General features: G+C 36.9%; 2 protein-coding genes and 1 pseudogene across 12 annotated transcripts; 2 read left to right on the top strand and 1 right to left on the bottom strand.

Annotated features, from left to right (window-relative positions):
* Window positions 1-1258: 1258 nt before the first annotated feature.
* Window positions 1259-2549, top strand: LOC128237816 (uncharacterized). The gene is made up of 3 exons (XM_052953400.1): window positions 1259-1572; window positions 1663-2307; window positions 2441-2549. The coding sequence occupies exons 1-3, from the start codon at window positions 1259-1261 to the stop codon at window positions 2547-2549; spliced, it is 1068 nt and encodes a 355-aa protein (XP_052809360.1).
* Window positions 2550-3652: 1103 nt separating this feature from the next.
* On the top strand, window positions 3653-7090 carry LOC128237815 (uncharacterized; annotated as a pseudogene).
* A 355-nt stretch (window positions 7091-7445) lies between these two features.
* LOC128238291 (baculoviral IAP repeat-containing protein 3-like) lies at window positions 7446-23487 on the bottom strand. 11 transcript variants are annotated; one of them, XM_052954057.1, is made up of 10 exons: window positions 22738-23487; window positions 20325-20489; window positions 19697-19887; window positions 17078-17249; window positions 16650-16801; window positions 15890-15950; window positions 15046-15126; window positions 13797-13981; window positions 12674-12697; window positions 7446-7780 (listed from the first exon to the last, which is right to left on the bottom strand). In XM_052954057.1, exons 1-10 carry the CDS (start codon window positions 23384-23386, stop codon window positions 7682-7684), a joined length of 1779 nt encoding a protein of 592 aa, XP_052810017.1. In that variant the 5' UTR covers window positions 23387-23487; the 3' UTR covers window positions 7446-7681. The 11 variants fall into 11 exon arrangements, with proteins under 11 accessions (XP_052810017.1, XP_052810022.1, XP_052810023.1 ...); XM_052954062.1 differs by having other exon boundaries at window positions 7447-7780; window positions 13917-13981; XM_052954059.1 differs by lacking the exon at window positions 7446-7780 and adding an exon at window positions 8304-12381.
* Between the last annotated feature and the right edge of the window lie 1216 nt (window positions 23488-24703).

Raw genomic sequence — 24703 nt, 5'->3', positions numbered from 1 at the left:
ACACGGTGAATAACCTGAAGTTAAACTATAATAAATGTCATTTGGAAGTGCGAGACACCTACTTACAGAGTTTTTGGTGTCATGGATATATCTAGGTAGAGGAGATCTACACCAATTTCTATGTATATAGTCATTTCTTAAACAGAGTAACAATTCAATAAATTTATTTAAAACGATGTCAATATGATTTTTGAAAATTACTCCATTGTCATAGTTGTACACTTTTCACGATCAAACCAATTTATAATGTGGTCTACACAATAAATTATGTATTTCTTGTTTCAACAGATGTTTTCTCAGATCTGCCCACAACCATACCCAAAACCTAAACGGGATATTTATTCTTATCAATGGTATAGTATCAAACGGATATCAAACGAGGATTCGTAGAAACGTGACCGTCTGACTCCGAACAACGATACTTCCCGGCGGATATCTTAAAAGCATGTCCCTCTCTTGCATTCATACCTAACAACATGATTGTGTTTGGAAACTGAATTGTTGTGTTTAGACCGCCCTTGAATACAACAATTTCAAATACACAAATGTTCTTAATCTCTAGCACAATGCAAACATAGTACTGTATCATCTTACAAGAAAGGTCAAATAGTACGAAAAACAAAAAAGCATAACAATGATGCTTCGTTGAAAAACACACCATATGCTGTCAGGCCTTTTTTTATTCTGTTTTTGGGGCCGACATTCGGCCCCATTCCCCAAGCAAAAAAGTATATATTTTTCCCCAATTGTCGCTTAAAATTCCCCACCGCCAAAAAAAAAAACAAATCCGAAAACGGAACGATATAAAGCGACGCAGTTATTATCCGTCTTCTAAACTTTGGTATGACGTCATCTTATGGCCCAGATCACATAGCCCGGCCGATGTCCGGCATCGGTAGAGCTCGGTGGATTTTTTTGGTGCCACCGAGCTCTCCTCATCGGAAGCAGAGCTCGGTGACGTGAACGGACTCCGTCCGGACATCTTCAGGCGACCGACCGAACACCGGACGGTGACCGTACGGAGTCTGTCTCAAAATGAGTTTTTTTCTGCCGATGTGGCAGCAACTACCGGCCGGAGGTCGGCCGGACATCGGAAGGAATACGGCCGGTACCCGAGCAGGTAACAGGACACCGTGCGATCGCCGGCCGGGTTGTTAACGGGCTCTGAACAATGACCGGCCGATGCTCGTCCGATGTAACACAGACTTGGGTGCCGAGCTATTCCGTTCTTCCTACCTGACATTGTCAGTTCATCACTATGGCTGCACCGAGGAGACTTCAAATGGCACTGCTCGAACACGAACTGGCTCAAGCAAGGTTCCAGTACAACCTGGTCCTGGCGGCAATACTAGAAGCCGCCGAGAGGGAGCGACAGAGGGCCCGCAGAAGAGAAAGACGCTGGTGGGTGCGAGAGTGGATCCTACGCAGACCCCTTTTCGGCCAGTACGATACTCTAATGAAGGAACTCGAGGCCGAGCACGCTGCCGACTTCAAAGCCTTCCGCCACATGGAGCCACAGATGTACTATGAGTTGCTTAACCGAGTTGGCCCCCGCATTACCAAGAGTACAACGTAAGTTAATCCGTATTTTGCAAACAATATTCCCTCAAAACATTATATTCTTGCTAAGGTTTAATCATATTTCATCCTCTTCTGTTGCAGGCATCGAACCCCCTTGGACCCTGGGCTGAAGCTGGCAATCACCTTGAGGTTTTTGGCGACCGGAAGCAGGTACCATGATCTTGCGATTGCGTTTCGTGTCCCACACAACACCATCGCCCTTTTCATCCCCGAGGTGTGTCAGGCCGACGTATACGAGGATGAGATGTGGGCCACTCCCCAGACAGAAGATGAATGGCGCCCGGTGGCCGAGGGATTCGGAGACAGGTGGAACTTCCCCCACTGTTGTGGCGCGATCGATGGGAAGCACGTCGCAATCAAGAAGCCCCCCAAGAGTGGCTCACTCTACTACAACTATAAAGGCTTCTTTTCTATCGTCATGCTTGCGGTGGTAGACTCGAACTACAAGTTCATCTGGGTGGATGTGGGGTCACCAGGGTCGTGTTCCGATGCCGGCATCTTTAACCGGTCGCGGCTAGAGCCAGGTCTTCGTGAGGGAACGATCGGACTCCCCCAACCGGATTCCCTGCCTAATGACGACCGGGACACACCCTACTACATGGTCGGAGACGACGCCTTCCCCCTTCGGCAATACATGTTAAAGCCCTACCCTCATCGTCACCTGGCACGGGACGAGCGGATCTTCAATTACCGGTGTTCCAGGGCACGCCGTGTGGTTGAAAATGCGTTTGGTATACTTGCCAATCGCTTCATAAGTCTTCTAACAACCCTGGGAATGAGACCGTCGACAGTTACTAAGACCGTCATGGCCTGCATGACCCTACACAACCTCATGAAGACTCGTTACCCCAACATTCAGAATGCCGATCTCGACCGGGAAGATGAGCAGGGCCAGTTCATCGCGGGTGCATGGCGAGACCAAGCCGTGCTCGAAGATGTGCAAGCAGCAGGGAACGGACCAAGATTGACCGGACCAGGCAAAGAACTGCGCGCATACCTCAAGAATTACTTTTGCAGTCCTGCCGGGAGTGTGCCATGGCAAGATTTTGCATCTGGTCTTGGGTGATCTCCTCTACCGGCACACCAACGGCTCGCCGCGACGCAGACGCCGACGAGGACTTGGACTTGGACTTGGACGAGGACGTGGGCTTGGACTGCGACGACTTTGACGCCTGGGACGCCATGGACTCAGCATCGGATATCTCTGATTGCTCCCCCTCCGTACCACTGGCACCGCCTTCTTCCTCTTGTATCCTCTTTCGGGGAGATTTTCTGGTCTTCACTGCTAGCGTCTTCTGCTTCTTCTGGCCCTTTTTCTTGCTGCTAGCTGGCTGCTGCCTCTTCTTGCCGCAATTCTTCTCATCTCCATCACTTTCCTTGACTAATTTTGGCATCCTGTTTATAAAGTCTGTCAAGAGTGAATCGTGTGGATACAACTTGCTGAATGCTGTACACAGACAGGAGCGAACAGTATATATACTAGCAGAGATATCCGGCCGGGTTACGGCCGAGTTCCGGCCGAGCATCGGCCGGTGTCCCTTACATCGGTCAGCCACCGGTACTATACTTTCCAAGGCTCTGTCCCACATCGGCCGGAGCTCGGTCGGAGCTCGGCCGGTGTCCGTTAAAAAAAACCTCGTCCTCTGGTTGTCTCAGATGCACGGGACACCGGCCGATACTCGGCCGTGCACCGGCCGACGTGTTTTCCGATGTGGTTACGATGGGGCTGCGATGAGGGAGCTCGGTGAGAGCCCGGTGAAATTTAGCTCCGAAGTTAAAATTTCACCGAGCTGCCACCGATGCGGTTTTAAGCAACAAACGCCACGGATGTCCGGCCGGTGTTCGGTGAAAATCGCATCGCTGGCTCATCGGAACCTCATCGGCCGGGCTATGTGACTGAGTCATTAGTGTACTTCCTAGACTACCGAGTGTTCCGAATGTACTGGTTCCCAGTTTAACTGAATTGTATGTGAATAATAAAGCATCTACTCCTGAAACCATATGCGATTTCCGCCCACGATTTCGTTCACGATATTTCAGTTTGAAGTTGGAAATGTCGCATAATAATCGTTGTTACGTCAAGAAATTGGACAAAATTGCGGCGAAAGGATATAAGCGGGTCGACACATTCTTTCGCCAACAGTCTCTGAGCCTTGATAATAATAATAATGCGGAAAAACGGAGGAAAGTGCAGTCTGCGGATGTCGACCTCGATGGCCCATCACAATCACAGGTCAGTAATGATCACACATTGGAATCGTCATCAGCTAGTACTACTTTGTCTGAACCGTCGACTCTTTCATCTAAAAAACCAGAAAGTCAAACACAGCAGTGTTCAGATGTTTCGGATCAGAGTTCTGATGCGAATGGAACAGACGATGAAATGGAGTCTAGTTGTAGGGTTCCAGATTCTCGTCTGTTTACATCAGCTAAATATGAAGCCAGATACAGTTGGTTGTATTACTCCGCAGCAAAGGGCATGTATATTTGCAAATTCTGTGAACTTTTCTCAGTAGTAGCACCTAATCCTTCTGGTACATTTGTCACTGGTGTTCAGTCTTTAGGCACACATCCAACCCGTAAACTTCAAAAACATGAGCAAAGCAAGCAGCATGCTGAGGCATGGAGAAGAAAGTCTGGCATAGGGGACCAGAAACCTACGATACTAAGTATGCTGCAGACAACAAAAGAAACAGGAGGAAGCCATAGAAAGAAACAGGAAGTACTTTTCTGTACTAATATCAACAATATATTTCATAGTTAGGCAAAAATGGGCATTGGACAGTGTAGATAACGTAATGGGTCATATGGCTGCCACTGGAAATGAATCTGTACTTGAATACAATAAATTTAACCCAGAAAGAAAATACACATCATCGTCGTCTGTGTCAGAGATTGTGTCCTGTATTGACAGATATCTTGAACTTGACATTTTGAGGAAGGTGAAATCTGCAAACATGTATTCCCTGTTGGCTGATGAAAGTAGCGATGAATCCCACAGGGAACAGTTTGCGATATTGGTGAGAATTAAAGGGGAATCTGGGGCATTAGAAGACTATTTCTTAGGAATTACTCATGTAAAGAAGCAGGATGCTGAAAGCCTTATGTCCGCCATTGAAGACTTCCTACTAAGGAAAGGATTAGACATTCGAAAAGCGCTGTTTGTAGGGTTTGACGGGTGCAACACAATGTCAGAAGAAAACAAAGGTATATTATTTTTTAAATAAGTTTAGAATATATGAATAATAATAATCTTAATATCATGTTTATTTTTAAATTAATAAGCTTTCAATAATAAATTCACTGAAACAATAATTTAAATAATAAAAAGGAAACATGTTAGTTTTTAGATTGTTAGGTTTTTACTGCCACAAACTCCAAAGGTAAATGAGTTGCAGCAGTTATTAAGTAATTAACTAAGACAGACATGCGGTAAGCTGTTACATTTTGTGTTCAATTTCAGGACTGCAAAGGCGATTTCGGCATGTGGTTCCGCACCAAATATACATTAACTGCAGAAACCACAAGCTTGCGTTGTGCGTTATACATCTGATCAAAGAATATCCTGCCATCGAAGATGTGGACAACCTGCTTCTGTCCATATGGAAACTTTTCCACTACTCACCCAGGACATATGAGATGAGGAAGCTACGATTCATTTAGGCATGCACAACGAGGTGGTTGTCGCATGGGAGGTCTTGCGTAAGGCTTGTGGACCGATTTGAGCAGGTTCAGTATATTACAAGTACTTAAATTATTATTCAGTTCAAGTTATTTATCAAACAAATTGTGAAACTTGATTTAAATGATTTCAGTTTAAGTTAAAGCTGAAACTCAATATTGACAGTATTTAGCTCTATTTAAAAATATATTTATTATAATAATAACCAATTTGATAACATTTTGGAGAATATTTATAAATTAAACACCTGCTTTCTCTACATTAATTACTATTTAAAGAGCCAGCATTTAAAATTGTTTCAGTTCTTGAATGTATACTATACAGTTAAATGAAGACTTAACAGCTCCAATTATATTTGTTTTCCTGGTCCGAGTTGTTTGCACATAACAAACTCATTGTTATAATCAATATATTATTAGGTACTCGATGCCTTGGACATGAGTCTTCATGATAAGTATGTACCCGAGGTGTTTGGCTTGCGACAAAAGTTATTGGACAAGTCCATGGTTGCAATGGTGCTGGTGCTCTGTGATGTTCTGCGCCCTGTTGTCAACTTCAGTGATTATCTTCAGGGAACCAACACATTTTCTGACATGCAGCAGAGATGTGGTGTAATACTTATTGGTTAATTATAAATAAAAAATTGCATTAAATAAATTTAAACAAAGCATTAGATTACTTGTCACCATCAGAGAAACAATTACATCTTTTCTGTTACGTTAAATAAATACAATTTAGGCACTGCCATACAGGACAGGCATATGATTAAATTTAAAAATTAATGCCATAATTTACTTGTAACAATAATGAATGCTGCATTGATTGATTGTACCTGGATTTGTGATACTACTTAATTAATACTAGTTAAGTAGAGGTCACTCTATGTTTCATTTTGACAGCTGTGCCTAGAATTCAGCCTTATGTTTTTTATTTGTATTGTTCAAAATTCAGGAGTTGGTGGACCAGCTTCACCATCTTGCTTTGAGGTTTGATACTGCGATTGATGCCAACAGACCAGATAGTGACATGTACTTGTCGAGAATCACCAATTTGTTTGATCTTATTGATGACAGAAACTCGCTTGGAAGACGCCTCAGGTGATTTTTGCAATAGATAAAAATGTATAGAACAATAAATTATTTACTAATTTTATGAAATATTCATATATGACCAACATGATGCAGATGCTAACATGAACTGTTTCTTAACCTACACCTATGTTACTCAAATGCTCAACCTGATCTCTGTAACTTTTATATCAGTTTGAATTTTGATCATCATTAATTGACTTTGTTTATTATTTAAAGGGGGCCTCAGTTGACAGAGCGACAGACCGTGGAGACCATTGCCAAGCCTGTAGTGTACGCCCTCATCAACGAGATCAGTGATGCCTTTCAGTGCTCCCCGGTACTGAGCGCCTTCTCTGTGTTCAACATTCAGAAGGTTCCTGAGAGCATGAGGGAGATTGTCACTTATGGAGATGTATGTAAATTAAAATAATGTTTTCATTGGAACTTTCTACAAATAGTAAACTACTAATTAATTGTTTCAATAATTTTGTTCCTTTAAAAGTCATCAAATTTTTTTTAATGATCATCTTAAACATGTACTTTTAAATAAGGTAAAGGTTTTGTGTAGTCTTTACTGTAGACATGATCATAACTGCTTTAATTTCAGAAGGAGATAGGGGTCCTTGCCAGTCACTACGGTCAACCACGAGAAGACATCTTCTTACGTCACAGAGTGGTTGCAGAGCCTGTTTACTCAGAAGCTGAGATCAAGGTTGAGTTTCAGGGCTTCAAGCATCAGATGTGTCTTGCAAAGTAAATACTGTTACATGTTCTTAATTTATTGTTAAACAAATTTAGAAACAGTTTTATTGTTATTCATTGAGACATAATGGCTTCTGTCAATTTTGACTATGATTGAATCAATGAGATTATAGTTACCTGCTCTGACTTTTACTAAGCCACATACTCATTGAAAAAAAACTCTAGATTCCAACTCCATGCTAATCATTGTCAGTCACAGGTTTATTGCTTTTTCCATCAAATATCAAAGTTTTCCATGTATCTTTGGATATATTGAAATCAGATAGTCATACATTAAAAAAATTAAACTAATGCAAACATATATCTTGAAGGAACCGAAGCCATTATTGCATGAAAGTTTGATTTATTTGTACGTTACTACAGTAATATGTGATATGATATAACACTGTTTTACATTAACTGTTTGTTCAGTTTCATGTAGTTAAAACGTTTGTTTTCATTTCCAGTATTTGCTTACAGGTTCATTATTCAGTTCTGTTCAAATTTAATTGTTTTCAGTTTCATCAGTTTGACATCAGTGGAAGATAGAGCTGTCTGAGCATCTCTACTGAAACCTGCCTGCCGGTATAATTGTATTGATCTTAAGTCAGTGACAAGTCACATTTATGTTAAATATGATAGTTAAATCATTTATAAATAATATATAATCATCTGCTTTGGGTGCAATACAATTGTCTATGTGTCTCTGAAAGTAGAAATAATCATTTTAACACTTTTTAGCTATTATGCCTGGTACTTTTATGTTGATATATATTTTCCAAATAATTTCTGTAAAAAGTTGATGTTAAATATCATAAGCACAGTCAGTGTAAGTTTTGAAGGCAGGTTGAATTAATTCATATTATTTAGCAAAGCCTCATTATTAAATTTGTTGTTCAATTGTTGCAGGCAAAAGGGCAGCACAGACATTGCTGCCATTCTCAGTGAGGACCCTGTACTGGCCAGATCCTACAAAGCCATGGCATATCTGGTGGACTTAAGCTGCATTGTGCCTACATCAACAGCTTGTGTTGAGAGACTTTTCAGTTTGATGAATTCCTTGTGCACTCCATCCAGGAGCTCTCTTGGTCAAGTCAGGCTAGAATCTTTGATCAGAATTGTGATTTCTGAAACTACTGAACTTTCTCAATCAGATATTAACAACATCATTAACATCTTCAATCAGTCAAAGAGGGACATATGTTTGTAAAGCATGAGAAAACATGATATTAAAGTTGTGAAACAAGTTTATTGTGTTCGCCTTTCTTTTTTTATAAACAAATGTCAATGTCAATTTTCCCCAATTTTGTTAATTTTCCCCTCTGAGAAGGACCCGCCACCTTTCCCCAAAACCTGAAAAAAAGGGCTGAAACAAAGCATTGAAAATGATAAGCAACAATTGCCATATAATTAACATAATTGCACATACTTGGATTTCAATTGACAATAATGAAAGTTCATTCCACTTCAATTAACAACGTTGACTTAAACTGTAAACACAACAACGCACTTTAACATATCTTTGAATAGTTTCCCCCACTTATTTGTCCAATCAGTTTTACCAAATGACTTAAGGTATTACATCCATCATTAATACAAACAGATTCAACTGGTAAAGTTTCATTTTTGATCTTACTTAATATTATGTTTGAATATCTAATTTGAATATTATTTTTTTACTGAAAGCTTTTTTTTATATATACATGATGTGGTGTTATGTTGTACTGTTTATATACTCTTAAGACAGTGAAAAGTGTATATTTATCAAAAACACACAATATTTTTCAGGTTTTTGGCATTATTATCTTTAGTTTGTAAGTATTAGATTTCTTTTTGATTTTTAAAAAAAATAATTTGAGTTTGAAAATCCGGTGCCAGTGGGTCATTATGATAATATTCCAAAATGCAATCCATGCAAAAATATCATAATGGTTAATCAGTATCAATTAAACATAGAAATAATATCGAAGTTAATATCATAAAAGCGCCAACATCTCTGTGCATGTTAATGATGGATGGATTAGCTTATAAGCCAGTTGTGGTTTAGATAGATTAGTGATTTAAAACTTTAAAATCTGTAAACGGAAGCATTGGAAAATATCACAATATGTAAAACGCTTAAGAAAAAATATTATAACTGTTTAGGTAGCTTCTTTTAGAATTAAAACATTCAGCATACTCTAACTAAGGTATTGCCTTACATGCATACCACTGGTTATTATGAATATCAATTAAGTAAAAATGCATATAATTGATATACAAATACAAGGTAAATTCGTGTGGTTATAATAAGGACAATGCACACTAGTCATACAAAAACTAGAGCTGTCACTGAAGGTGATTAATACCCCCCGAACGCCGTCTCTGACATTATGATTTATCATTGTATGAAGTTTTATGAAATTCCATTTAGTAGTTTTCAAGTTACTGTACGGACAAACAAACAAACACAGAAAACTGCAATAATTCTGTAATTTGCTAAAATAGTGTAATGATGCATGTACACTGAACTCCTTCTCATTGTGCTGTACCATTGTATAAAGCTTTATTACATTCTATCTGGTAGTTTTCAAGTTATGCTCCGGACAAGAAAAAAGTAACAAAGGGCAATAACTCTGTGATTGGCTGAAACAGAATTGCAGTTTCTGTGCACTGCACTTCCTACCATTATGATCTATCACTGTATGAATTTTTATTAAATTCCATCCAATAGTTTTCAAGTTATGCACTGGACAAGAAAAAGTAACAAAGGGCAGTAACTCTGTAATTAGCTGAAATAGAATTGCGGTTCCTATACACTGCACTTCCTCTCATTATGATCTATCACTGTATGAAGTTTTATTAAATTCCATCCAATAGTTTTCAAGTAATGCTCCGGACAAGAAAAAGGTAACAAAGGGCAGTAACTCTGTAATTAGCTGAAATAGAGTTATGGTTCTTATGCACTGCACTTCCTCTCATTATGCTTTACCATTGTATTAAGTTTTAATAAATTCCATCAAGTAGTTTGCAACTTAATGTCTGGAAAAAAATTGACAGCAAAAAAACAAACAAATAAAGGGCAATAACTCAGTTATTAGCTAGAGTAGTGTTATGGTTTTTAAACACTGCACTTCCCCTCATTATGCTTTACCATTGTATGAAATTCCAATGAATTCCATCCAGTACTTTTCAAGTTATACTCCGTACAAACAAAAGTAACAAAGGGCAATAACCCAGTAATAAGCAAGAATAGAGTTATGATAATTGTACACTGCACCTCCTCTTATTATGCTCTATCATTGTATGAAGTTTAATCCAATTCCATCCAGTAGTTTTTAAGTTATGTTCCGGACAAGGTAAATTGCAACGGATCGACCGACAAACCGACCGACTGACCGACCGACCGACCGACCACAGGGTGACTCCAATATTCCCCCTTCAAACTTCGTTTGTCGGGGGTATAATAAGCTAAAATGTCAATGCAGTTATATACAGTCGAACCCCGTTGTCTCGAACTCGCTTGGCTCGATTTCCTCGGTGGCTAGAATTGAATGTTAATGACCGATCTCTTAACACTGAACGCAAGATTTCCCGCTTGGTTCGATTTTTTCGAGGTTCGAGGTATTTTCGCCGGTCCCAAGAGTTCGAGCCCTCTGGGTTCGACTGTGCAGTTATCATTCATCGAATGCAACAAGAAAAACACATTATCTGACAGCATTAGGACAAACTTGACTCTTCTTCTCAAGACCACTACACATAATTACAATTGCACTTTAAAATTGTGACAGAGTATGTATATTGAGTTTCTTATTATCAACACTAAAATAAAAGTGACGAAAAACGTTTAAAAGATAAATATAGAGATATAAAAAATAGTTAGATGGCATGAAGTAAAGTCTTAATGATTAAGAATGGGTGGAGTGAACGTAGGCCATCAAACTGACTTAGAATACAACCCCATTGACTGACACATTGTTAACACAAAACCTGAGACAGAAAGTTTGTATCGAATGAGTGGCAGTAGACGGACCTTTAAAAACTCGTTTAAGTTGAAAATCTTAGTGATTAAGCCTAGTGCTTAAGTGTTGCCTATCTGCAATTTCATTGGCTGAAAATGAAGGTTATATTCTTAATATATATTATTGTAGATATTAATATTTGTGCTAATTTGAGAGAGACTTGATTCAAGAATGTTATCCAAAAATGAACTGAAGCGTTAAAAAATATGTATCAAATGATATGCAGGGTTTAGAGAGCATCTGATTGAAAGATGTTGAATTGAGCCGAGTGATAACCACATTAGTTCATAGGACAGTTTGAGTTGTTGAGTGTTGACATGGTATTGTAAAGTTATCGCATCCAATGCCTGAGTTAATGAAATTATACACACAGGGCGGTACGTATACTTTCACGGAGTAATAATTGTTTGGTACCATACTGTCAAGCTTACCTAGCAATATGTATAAAATGAGCATATTTAACAAAAAATCTGCGATTAAATGATATAACTCCTGCTTAGAACGCTGTTTTGCGCTAGAAAAAAAAGATAAAAATAAGACAGATGTAACTAGAGCGAATAATTCGCGATTGAACTTTGTTAATAGGTTATGTTTATTTAATAACCAAATGTTTGATAAAGATTGAATAAGAAATGCTCAAGTAAAGGTGGACAAAGTGACTTTCATAAAATTTTGGCAACTGGAGAGACAATTTAGTTTGGGTCGGACTGATTGGTGATAAACAAAAACAATAAAAATACTCTCCAGTATGATACAAGGTAAGTATTATTGCGAACAAGATATTCCGTCCCAATTTCATATAAAACTTAAAATGTCCTGATATGATTTATGTGCAGGTATTATGTTGATATGTCATTACAGCCAAGCATGTCTTTAAACAATCAATAGTTTCTCTCTTTAATTAAAAGTTGATAAAGTAAAAAATATCAATATATCGCAAAAAGGGAGCCGAAGTTTAAAATATAGAATTAATGTTAAAATTAAACCATATTTTTTCATTAACAATCAGGTTTCCATATTCACAATTTCGTCAATAATTAAATTGAAGCACCGGGATATACATACTATTATAAAACACATACTACTTACAATAATACCAATAACGATTATAACAAAATATCTATACTTAACAGAAAATAAATATGAGTATGAAAACGGATTGATGAAAACGGATTGATTTTTTATAGATATTTTTACAGCGATTCGCTTTTAAAAAGCATTGTCGTTTACCCACAATCGACCCGGGAGAGGTTATTCGTGGTTATCCGACGATGGTTTTCAGCTGCATATTGATAGTTGTGTAAAGCTATGAAAAAGAACAATCAGTTCACATAAGAAGTAGTGCCAATGAAAGACTCCAAATAAGTTAGTAGTTACAAGCAGTAAAACTGGTGATAAAAAGTGCATTCATAACATAAGGCTTTCTTACAGAAACATTTCTGACGATTACAACTTTACATATATTATACTGGTTAGCATGTGTACATACATTCGATTTTTCTCAAAGCTATACTTGGTGTAAGACAATTCATTCCTATTAATATAATCCTGTATATGTCGACTGGGATAGATACAGTTACATATAAATATATACGTACGTATTCTTGAAATATTTGTTCCAACTGAAGAAAAATGGCAGTATACCTATTTAATCCGTCATGGAAGATATGCTTTGTTAGGAATTGACAATGTTAAAGCAAATTGGTTCAGAAAACAGTGACACAATAGCGTCAATGACAATGGTGTTTTAACTGAGTATAGAACAAGTTCATTTGAATTAAAATCTTCTTCAGTTAATATTTTGAAATCGTAGAATTGCAATAACAAAAGAAAGTATATATGTTCTCATAATTTAAGAATGCATACTGGTTAGTTATGATAGAGGGCGAATTCCATTTTATATAAAAGTGTACACCAAATGTACAGTCAATACAAAGATAGAGTTAAAGTTATTTTAGAGATCGACTAGTATGCTCAAACTTATACAGCTGCTAAATTACTAATACAAAAATCATTTTCTTTAAGTTAAGCAAATATATATCGGAAGCATTTATTTCTGACAAATATAGAAGAGGTGTTATGCATTCTAAAATGAGTAGTATATTACCTTAATAGCTAGAATACAAAAAGTTATGTTTTACTTATTTTAATATTTAATATTCAGCATTAGATGTGTTTATGTATGTTATTACTATAACGAAATAAGATTGTTCCAAAACATATACAATAACCAAGAATTTGCCATATTGTGTATTGTACTTAAATTGCAATGGTACTTTTTCAGTTCACCGTTCATATGTTAATTATAATTCTTCTTTGATGTCAATTAATACATTGTATAATTCTATTATCAATATGTTGGAACTTAATATGTTACACAAGAAATTGTATAGTTTACTTGTAATAAACTGTGTTCTGTTCTGCTCTGGTTACTAGTTTTACATACCATCACTATTCTACCATTTTTTTATATAAAAAAACACCTACTTGTTTCAAAAGATAATTTGAAAACTACAATTTTGGAGAAAGAGTATCTGAATAAAATAATTAATGGATTTCAAATCAAATTTGGAATATAGCATTATATAAACAAGTGATATCAACATCCTTTTTCGTTTTTGGATGGTCTTAGGTTTTGCTGTTAAAACTAATTTTGTTTGTCCTAGATTATTGATGTAAATACACGCGCATAAGCTGAGCGAGTTACATTACCGCACGCACCCTGGCTGTTACGGCTTTTCTACACACTGCACATTTTTCTTGCGCATAAGCACAGTCAACACACGTGACCAAATGTCCACAAGGCAGAAAGACAATGGTGTGCTCTTTGTCATAACATACCACGCAGGTATCCTTTCTCATTAATTTGGTCTCCGACGCCGCCATATAGTCTTGGTCTTCATCACCTGCAAAAGGACACAACAATGCCTAAAAACAAGACGAAAGTCACAAAAACCTGTTGTGTCGCCTTATACAAAACTGTTGTCTGTTACTTTATGTGGGTTTTCCGAAGGTTTACGGTATTAGGTGTAGAAAGATGGATGCCATCTTGGATGAAGTTGAGGGTTGACAGTTGCTTACTGTCGAGATATGTTTAAGCGATTCTGCTATAAGTGTTACTCGCCGACGTTTACAGAACGATTCAGTTGTGTTAACTGGTTAAGGGAAACCCTTTAAACCTTTCCCCAACGCAAAGAAATGTAAGAGATACATGTACAAACAAGCTTGTTATTTAGTTGATGATTGACACCCACGTTAAATTTTGATGCTTTGGTATCGTTTGAATGAGCATTCCTTGCAATTAAGTAATAGTTAGATGACATGAAGTGAATTTTTAATGATTAAGAATGGGCGGAGTGAGCGTAGCGTTGTATTGAAGGATAAATGTTGAATTAGGGCTATGGAATACTTTCACCCAAGCAAAGTGTATGTGATTTAAACCTGAACAAAACATGAACAAATGTAGCGGAACGCCATTCTAATAACCAGGTTTCACAACGTGCCCTTACACTTAAACCTAAGTTCTGAAGTCAATCAGGGTCCATAATTTGTGTTTAGGATACTATGGAGTTAAGTAAACTCCTTTTGGGATGGTCTTGAACAACTGTATGAAGTATTAAGTGAATTAAGTGAAGGGTAATGAGTGAAAATGCCATCTTATTCTAAAACTTGAACTAGACGCCGAAGCAGATGCCGGTGTGAGTAGTTTAGTCTCCTTATTCTTCGAAAAGTCGAGCTAATAGTAAGCATGACCAGTACGCCATGAATTTTCTTTGCTCACCGCAATTTTTAAGCCTTTGCATTTGTAATAAATTGGGGACAAGCATCACAATCTTCAAAATCACGGATACGCGCAAATATTTTTATTAACCAATAGGAATAAAGTAATTTAAGAGATCAGTCTATTTGATTAGCATTAACGAAATTGTCCAAATATGCCGGGGCACAACAATATTATAAAGCACTTTACCGGCAAATGAGCGGCGCTTGAGTGATTGTCTGCGTAGGTCTTTTCCATGATTGGTACCATCGCGACATCCTTTCTTCACACCTGAAGAAAAAATACAGTGTGATATTAAGACAATAATTTACGATTGTCTTGACTAAAACCAATGTCCTATTAAATGCTCTTCAAATTTGTTGAGCTCTTGACAACAGCGAAATGTTTCTCAACTCTCCTATAGTGAAGGATTAATAGAAAATATTGTTATTGTATTGTACCGTTTGCTTTTGTAGTATAAACCAGGCCCCAATATCACAAAATACTCAAGTCAAATCACAATCTCAGTCTCAACTCTTTTTATCAAATAACAGCATCATATGATTCAAAATTATAAATGTATTACCATTTTTAAAATCGCATTCTCTCATAAATTATATTGATAAAAAAAATGGTCAATATTTTATAAAAAAATGAGAGAAAAAATTGTACTGGAGTCCAATTTTACTATTTTTTAGTTTTACTTAAGTACATTTTGTGCTGGAGAATTTTTAAGAATATTGAGCAATCATGTCAATCAACATAACGCATGTGAGAGTGTGCTTTTAAAAATAGTAAAACATTAGTGTTTATAATAATGTCATACTTGTGGAAAAATGAGTTGAGACTGAGATTGAGATTTGACTTGTTTTTTTCGTGATATTGGGGCCAGAAACAGTTGAGCAACTCGCCTTGATTGGTAGAAGTTGGTGTCGCGCGCTAGCTTACACTTAAGTAGTTGGCACCATAACGTGTTGCTTATAGCATGTATTATACAGTGAAACGGTGGTTTACTCGAATCTTTATTTGTGAATTTATTTTTCACACAACATACCCTGATTATCACTGGCCTTAGAACCGTCACTCCGTCGTCGACCATCGTGTGACATTGTGTTCTGAAATGCATAATACAAATATCCACTCGTATGTCTTCATAATCTTAAAGGGGCACAACATAGGTTACTGGCAAAAATATTTTTTTGCATTATTTTGACAGTAATGATCAGAACAATAGTTTTTTTTACAGATAGAAATATTAGAGATATATTGCCCCTTTAAACTTCGGTATTCGTGGCCACGTAGCTATTAACAAGCAAAGGCTATTATACTTACACAAAAAATATACTTCTTTTTGATCATTAAAGTCAAATGAGTATCATATTAAAGTCAAATGAGTATAATATTAAAGTCAAATGAGTATAACAGTAAAGTCAAATGAGTATAATATTAAAGTCAAATGAGTATAATATTAAAGTCAAATGAGTATAATATTATTTTGCATATTTGTTCTGCATCTACCTATAGTGTGCACCTTAAAAGTATGACCTAGACAATTCTGAGGTTGCTACTCATATACTAGTAGTCCCTGTAATGTTGTTTATACTGCACTATTAGAATACAGTTCAACAGTTGTCATACAATCATCGCATATCACCAAAACTGGAAATCTCTTTTGAAATTCAGTTCTGTATTGTACATGTATTATATTCATGTGTATTACATTTCATCAGTTTTGATAATTTTTCTTATGGTTACCACTGAAAAATGAATATAATGCATGCATTCCGTTCTGTTCTTATTTTATTTTGTATTACCTTAACCAACTTGATGTAGTTGTCTCCCTTCTGATTGCGGACAAAGTCACATGTGGGATAACAGCGAGCATGCTTAACCCATGGATCATCGTCGGATGTCCAGTTTTCCAGGCTACCTCCGCATTGAAAACACTGAACACTGTCTCCCGTACCTGAAGTTGCATGGCACACAGTCAATACATTCCAAAAGCTAGTTCCTTGCCCATTGTTGCTAAATGCATGCACCAATTTTATGAACTTGACTAAACTTTTTTGAAATATGGTTTGTTTAATTGTAAGATCGAAGTTATAGAACATACAAACTATTGGCCCTTGACACTATACCATTTGATGCTCGCCACACTCTTTATTCTGGTTTGTATGTAGCGATGGTAAAAGTGTTTGTCAAAGGAATGAAAATACGTCTGCAACATACAAAAAACAATTACCTGAATAGAAGAATCCAGCATCAGCTAGTTTATCAGGTTCTACTACATCTGAAGTAGGCCATTCATCGAAGGATTCCATCCTGTTATTTCGGTTGATGTACTTTTGATGATTAGGTCTTGGTATTTGAAGAGATGAACGCCGAGATCTTTTTGTTTGAGATCCATGTTCAATCTGTAAATATGAATTTTCATGGCACTGGTACCATTACCTTATCCTTTTAAATGTTTAACTCGAAGGACATTTGTTTACCATGCAGTCGTTCCAATACAAATCTTTGTCGTATAATGAAATGACCGGTATGTCAAAGTAATAGTTTTATTAATTTGCTACTTATTTGATTCGAGTAAGCTGTACTAAAGCCAGTATAAACAAGAGATGTTTGTCAAACATTATGCCCCCATCCCCGATCGCCATGTTGTCAAGAATATTTGGACAATTGAATGAAATATGCATGGACTAAAAGGACGGCTGAATAGTCATTGACATTGGTTACCTTTGAGGCAGTTTTAAGATTAAGACCATTTACAGTGTGAGGATAGAAGGTACAGTGTTTTATCATGTTCAGATGATGACTGATATTTGCAGATAAACATGTATCATCTAAGCAGCAGGGAATAAGTACACATAAAGTAATTCTGAGGACAAATAGGAGTTGTGACCTTGAGCTTTGACTTTGTTACCTCAAAAGGGGTAATCTTTTGGTCACCCCACACCTACATGTCAAGTTTGAGGGCCGTTGGTGCAGGCATTGTCGATTTATCACATATACAAACTTTTTGCCTTTAAGGTCACTGAAATTTTGACCTTAGGCCTGATGACCCATAAAATAAATAGGGGTCATCTACTGGACAGGCCCAACCTTCATGTCAAGTTTGATGACCACAGGTCCAGGACTTGTCGACTTTGCATTCAAGGTCACTGTGACCTCGACCTTTGACCCGATGACCCCTTAAATCAATAAGGGTTATCCAACGATCATGCCCAACCTCAAAGTCAAGTTTGAGGGCCATTGGTGCAGGCATTGTCGAGTTATCACTCGGACAAACTTATAACATTCAAGGTTACTGTGACCTTGACCTTTGACCGCTCAAATCAATAAGTCACAAAGAATAAATTTCAAACAGAGTTATGATTGTTGTTCACTGCTCTTTCCCTCTTTTTGCTCTACCATTGCATGTAACGGACGGACCGCTCAAATCAATATCTACTGGTGAGGCCCAGCCTCAATGTCAAGTTTGATAACCATAGGTCCAGGCATTGTTGAGTTATCTCTCGGACAAGCTTTGAAAAACATTTTCAATTGAAGATCACTGTGACTTTGACCTTTGACCTAATGACCCCTTAAAATAATAACGGTCATCTACTCGTCAGGCCCAACCTTCAAGTCAAGTTTGATGAATAGGTCGAAGAATTGTCGAGTAATCACTCGGACAAGCTAAAATATACCGACAGACCGACCGTCCAACCGACCGACATGTGCAATGCAATATACCCCCTCTTCTTCGAAATCTTCTTTATACGGACTGGAGATTAAAATCCTTTATTGGAACCGGCCCCACGGGCTTAAACTTCACTTAGTAATCTGTAACATGATATCGAAAATCGCAACGTGTTCATTCGTTTAAGTTCTCCAACTTTGTTTTCATTTCCAGTACTGGCTAAAAGTTAAATTCTAACAACTGTGTACACACCATAATAAAAAACTAGAGCTATCACTGAATCTGATTAAAACAACCGAACACCTCTCTGATAAGAAAGTGAAGTAGAATATTTACACATGCCACCTAAAGATAACAATGCTCTGGAAGTGTTTATTATTTTGTTCATTTTTGGATAGAGCTAAACATTGTATTGTATGTTTTATTAAATCCATCTAGTAGTTTTCAAGTTAAGCTCCAGATAAGAAAAACTACAAAAGGGCACAAATCTAAAAAGGTGAGTGATGTAACAGTGTTATGTTCTTGAACACTTACTTTCCCTCATTTTACATCGCCATTGAATGAAGTTTTATTCAATTCCATTGTTTTTAAGATATGCTCCGGGCAAAAAAGTCACAAAGAATAAATTTCAAACAGAGTTATGATTGTTGTTCACTGCTCTTTCCCTCTTTTTGCTCTACCATTGCATGCAACGGACGGACCAAACGACTTAACACAGGGTGACTTCAATATACCCCCTTCGAACTTGTCTTGTGGAAGGCCGAGAGGGTTAAAACCCCAGACGCGTCAAACTGAAAGACGTTTAAATATGGTACTAGTAGCTCCCTTGCCTAGAGCTCGGTATTTAAAGTGTAGTACTGGGAAATGGTGTTCTCAGTACTGGTTAAACCCAGGAAAGTTGTATCCCGTGTATACACCGAGCACGTTAACGAACCAAAAATGTCTTTGCAAAAGTGCTTGGCTATCGCACACGCTTTACTTATAATCAAGTTTTCTATTATTTTGACTTGAAGGATAATAACAGTCATTTCTTTCTCATGTCATTTATGGCATTTAAACACAATTTTAGTCGTGATGGCGTCAAACCGGGTCAAGCCATATTGCAGCCAATAGACAATGCGGACAGACTTTGATAAACTCGAAAACACACACAATAGCACTTAGAACTTGATTAATTACCGACAATGGTCCCTGAGATATGTCATGGAATGTGTCCTCCTCATAACAGCTGTCCTTGAAGGGCACTCCAAGCTTGTGCCTAATGTACATGCATGAAGGTGACTCCTGAAGGTGGCATTTAGCTGGATTCTTGCCTATTGTTCTCCAAATACACTCCACACCACAAAAGAAACAGTGGACTTTATCTGTCCCTTAAAATTCATGAAAACGCTTTAACAGATTTTATAGAAAGTATCGATAAAAAAATACTTATGTCAATTACAGACCATTGGGGGTCAAAGATTAGTGTTCATCTTTTTGTAACTCATTAAAGATTAAACTAATATTAAATTGTATTAGTAGGGAAAACAAACAGTGTGATTTTGTCTTTTTCTTCAAGGTTTCAAAGATTTCAACAGCTTGTAAGTGAATATAACTGCGTAGAATAATGATATCCAATATTTACACTTTATATAAATATGGATGATCACATAAATATTGGGAAACCAATATCTTATCAGGTTGCATCATGTACGATATTTATGTTATCTTTCAACATGTAATACTTAATGTAAGTGTATGAATATAATGACAGGGATCAATGTTTTAATATTTTAATCAGATAATGTCTTAAGCTATTAGTATCTACCGTTGAAGAAGAAACCAGAGTCAGCAAGTTGTTGAGCATTCTCCTCGTGAAAAGTGGGCCAGTTTGGATGGTCAAACGAAGTTCTTCTAGTAGAAGGTATTCTGAACCGCCCATGACGTGCTTGTCGCATAGGAACACCATGGAATGTATTCGTCTGATGGTCATCTTAAGCAACATAATAATAATAAAAACATTCTTCATTTTTTACTTCATGCATAATATAGTTTGGAACATGTTAATGTAGTCAATGTCATTCTGGCAGTTTATGCAAATTGAAGAGAGCCATATCGGAACCCTTTGATGCAGCGTTCATTACATTAGACACACTGTGTGGAAACGGACACCGGATATAGCTCAAAAAGTGATAAGTAAACAGACACTTATGCAGTTGTTTTTCTTTACCAAAGGTAAGATCTTGCTGTGTTAACGCATATCTACCGTATCCACAAATGAAGCAAGTGTTTGAACTAATAGCTCAATGCTAAATTTGGCCTATGGTATACTTTAAAGTGCTTACGATTTAGCAGACCTCGTAAAATGATTCTTCAAATCTGAGCTGATCACCTCAAAACTTACAGAATTTCTGCAAGTTTTGTTATTTTTAGGAAAGATATATCGAATAAATAAAAAATCTGAATCGAAGGATTTCACTAGCATAAGCTCAACTATTTTTATTGTGAGATATGGCAATGTAACTTTTAAACTGTCAAAGATATAGCCTTAGAAATGTTTACAGTACTGTAGTGGGGATAGCCGTATTATGTACTGGGGATAGTTTCAAAGTTGAGAAATGTGTGTCCTGGTGATAACATATAAAATGGGACAAAAATTGATAGTGACACTGTTAATATACGATACATGTATATGTCTATTTCGAACTTTCAAATAATCTGCAAAAAGTGAGAGTACAATTTGATAAGAAATTATTGAGCAAACTTTAGTTATCAATGAGTTTGATCCATGCTCTCCTAAATGAACGTGTATGCACGCTGCGTAAATATCAGGGTTGGTCACAATACATTCTTTCTCACTGAAATGAACGAACAGAGACCATTATTCTGTCCTAAGTAATACCAAAATCGACCCAAGCTAAGATAAAAGCTTTACGTGTTCCAAATTTGATCACAATATCTCATTCCCTACTGGTGACTTGCTGTGTGCAAAAACGTACCTACTTGATTTACAAAGCAATACTATGTACATTGTATATGAAATGCAAACACCACAAAAATTCTACGGCCATATGTTTTGTGTAACTCCATAAATCAGATTACCGGCGTATTTCAAATAGTTAGTTATTATGCTTGTGAAAAACACATCATGGTTAACTAATATGTATGAATTAAACAGTTTTAAGTGCATACAGATACAAAAAAACAACAACATGTTTTTGCTCTCATCCCTCGATATGGACAACATCAAACAATTTCCTTCGAGCTCACGTATAGATAAATAGCCGTGATCATTATTACAGTCTCGTTATTCTAAATACATGTACATCGTTACTATCCTCAGTCCACTTAATAGCTATCCCCTGTGCAGTTATTTATTTGCTTCATCTATCCCCAGTACACTGCCAGGGCATCAAAAGGTATGAATATCTCCGTAACAATAATATTGATATTTTACACATTACTAGATTATGCAATTACAATGAAATCGCTTGATTCAGTTTTTATTCTTATTTTCAATTTGTTGATTTATGTTTGAAATCGTACCACATAAATTAACATTTGTGAGCGATCATGCAACTTTCGGAGTGAATTGGGCTATTATACGAAAGAGGAGACATATTTCCATCATAGTCGTATATTGCACAGTATCAAGTTATTCAAAACTCTTGATTTTGTTAAATATATCAACATAAATTACAAAAAAATGATAGAAAACTGACCATTTGTCAAAATCAAACGCTTATCGATTGATCATTTTTTTAGCTATATCTGGTGTCCATTCCCACACAGTGAGACAAGTAGCGATGGACAATTGACAGACCAAGTTTCATTTTAATTGATATTTTTAAGTAAATGAAATTAATTACATGTTCTGGTTTTGGTAAGACTAAATTGCACCTACAAGTTGACTGGACCATTAAAGATAAAACAGTTTACTTAGTGTCAAAATGGGGAGTGTTGCAAACTGAACTTTTGCAGATTGCACACAATAATAAGTAATTTGCCATGGTCTCCTTACATACAAAAAATCATCAGTAAGACGAGAATTGTTACATGTTGAATCGCACAAAGTTTACAAACATTCGAACGTCTGGACTATCCGACAATGGTAGAGAAAAAAAGGCAACATAAAGTAACAACTGACTAGAGAATAGGACGAGGATTAAGAGACATATTCAGTATGCATATCAATATAACCAGTTTTGTTATATTATTTATACACTTAAACTACATCTCACTTTGGATTTCTTCGTTCATACGCAAATGCCCGAGGTCCTCGCCATTTTGTGCCATTGGTTGGCTGTTGATTATGCTTAACATAAGCTGAGTGTGGAAGATGTAACCGGATTCATCTGCCTCAGCTGTCACATTCGCAGTGGCTCCTCCATGAAAAAACTCACAAGTTTCTGTGTGCAGGTTTGCTCCATATTCATTCGCCGACGAAGAAGATTTCTTATGGCAGTGAAAGCAGACCAAGCTGGCAGTGCTTGTGGAGAAATATAGTCCTTGTTTTGATAGTTTCATGAACGATAATTCATGTCCGTTCACTTTTTCATATGTTAACAATCTTGACAGTTCAAAACGCATATCCGAATAATTATTTCCATCAAAGACGCTTAAAACTGGAAAAATGTAAAATAGTCTTTCGCCGGATTGGAATTTCTTCTGATATATATCTTTGTCCTTTTGGAAATTTCGCGATAGCACTATTATAAACTGAGAGCCTTTACTGCCTTGAAACACATTTAACCTTAATTTCGGATGAACTGCTTTTTTCGACGTGTTAAACCACATGACACTTAAAATATAAAATGACAGCGCCTCTATAAAGCTGCGGTTTTCATTAAGTATTGCCATGAGCATAAACAAAATGCTGTAATTCTCCATATCTGTTCGTTCCGGTTTACACTGCGCAAATAACAATTATGGTTTACCAAAAGTCAATAATTTGTTTTTCCCAGCTTCTATTTTTAGTTTTTGTTACAATGGATCTGTCAATCGGAACACCTCGGCTAGTATCAAGATATGTCTATCTCGAAGCTTGCCGGAGATGGCCGAGTTGTTACGATTGTGGATCTGTGTAAATCTCGGCTCCCGGACGCCTTTTTTGGCAATAGTTCTAAATTGCAGTACACATAATTGGAGTGATATGTAAAGGAGTTGCAGTGTGAACGCAAGTGGGCGACTTCTTCTTAAATAGATTTACAATCCTTGATAATTTAAGAAATTGGTGTGCGGAGTGATGCCAAACTAACGATATCAAAATTGCGAATATAATAGTGTCCATTTCTAAATAAATGTACGATTTACACAACATTGGAGGGCGCACTGCCCAAGGCATTTTGTATATAATAGTGTTATTTTAAACGGTGTACATAAAATAAAAGAGCCCGAATGAGGCCTTCTATGTTTTGAAGCTTGTTAAAAATACCATCACGGCGTTTTAAGTGCATGCACCTCGATGGGTGAAAGCGAAAAACCTTTTCGCATTCACCCCACGACCTATTTGTGGACCAATGATAATCATGATTTTTATTCGAATTTTTGCGTCACAGCACGCGTCCCAGACAACAATCATTGCTCTATTTCTGATTACTCGTTCGCATTCAACGGTGGGTACGGCTCGAAATCGTAGGAAAATGAAAGGAAATCAGTTCAAATAAAATGAAATCAAATTTTATCTTCAGTCGGTATATGACATAACAGAGAAGCATAGCTATGAATAGCCATTGACCGACTAAAGTTAACTGAACCAAACAAATAAATTTGTGTTAAGAATAAGCTTCAAAAGGTTTGTAATATGAAAATATAATTCACTACAAGTGATTTAAAGGGAAATCACACGTTTTGCTGTAAACTAGAGTGGTAGCACCACCCAGAAATAATGTTTTACAAACATAATCGGCAAGCTATAGTTTTATAGAAAAAATAGTGGGATTTTTAAAAACAGATAGATAATTCTTTTTTATTTCCATTCGACATTTAAAGCGCGTATTTATTTATATGATGTATATACAGCTGTCCATCTATATCAAAAACGTCACTGACATACCATGGCAAATACTAATATGGCATAGTCATTTTAGACCTCTACATAGAGACATTCAGCCTTTCATCGTGATCAGAAATTATGCAGTCTACAATCGACCGCCTTTCCTCCTCGTTACCTTATTGTCAGCACTGTCCATGAACTATCTGGTATTC

Source organism: Mya arenaria, chromosome 6 (genome assembly GCF_026914265.1).
Source record: "Mya arenaria isolate MELC-2E11 chromosome 6, ASM2691426v1".
NCBI classification, from domain to species: Eukaryota; Metazoa; Mollusca; class Bivalvia; order Myida; family Myidae; genus Mya; species Mya arenaria.
This window is presented reverse-complemented; position numbering and strand designations above follow the sequence as displayed.

Excerpts from the sequence above, each read along its gene's own strand:
- LOC128238291 (XM_052954056.1), bottom strand. The coding sequence starts at position 23,386 with ATGGAGAATTACAGCATTTTGTTTATGCTCATGGCAATACTTAATGAA. Across the intron at positions 16,802-17,077 it reads TGCTGGATTCTTCTATTCAG|GTACGGGAGACAGTGTTCAG; the intron begins GTAATTGTTTTT and ends ATGCAACTTCAG. Across the intron at positions 15,951-16,649 it reads ACTACATCAAGTTGGTTAAG|AACACAATGTCACACGATGG; the intron begins GTAATACAAAAT and ends TATGCATTTCAG.
- LOC128237816 (XM_052953400.1), top strand. The coding sequence starts at position 1,259 with ATGGCTGCACCGAGGAGACTTCAAATGGCACTGCTCGAACACGAACTG. Across the intron at positions 1,573-1,662 it reads CGCATTACCAAGAGTACAAC|GCATCGAACCCCCTTGGACC; the intron begins GTAAGTTAATCC and ends CTTCTGTTGCAG. Across the intron at positions 2,308-2,440 it reads CGCCGTGTGGTTGAAAATGC|AATGCCGATCTCGACCGGGA; the intron begins GTTTGGTATACT and ends CCCAACATTCAG.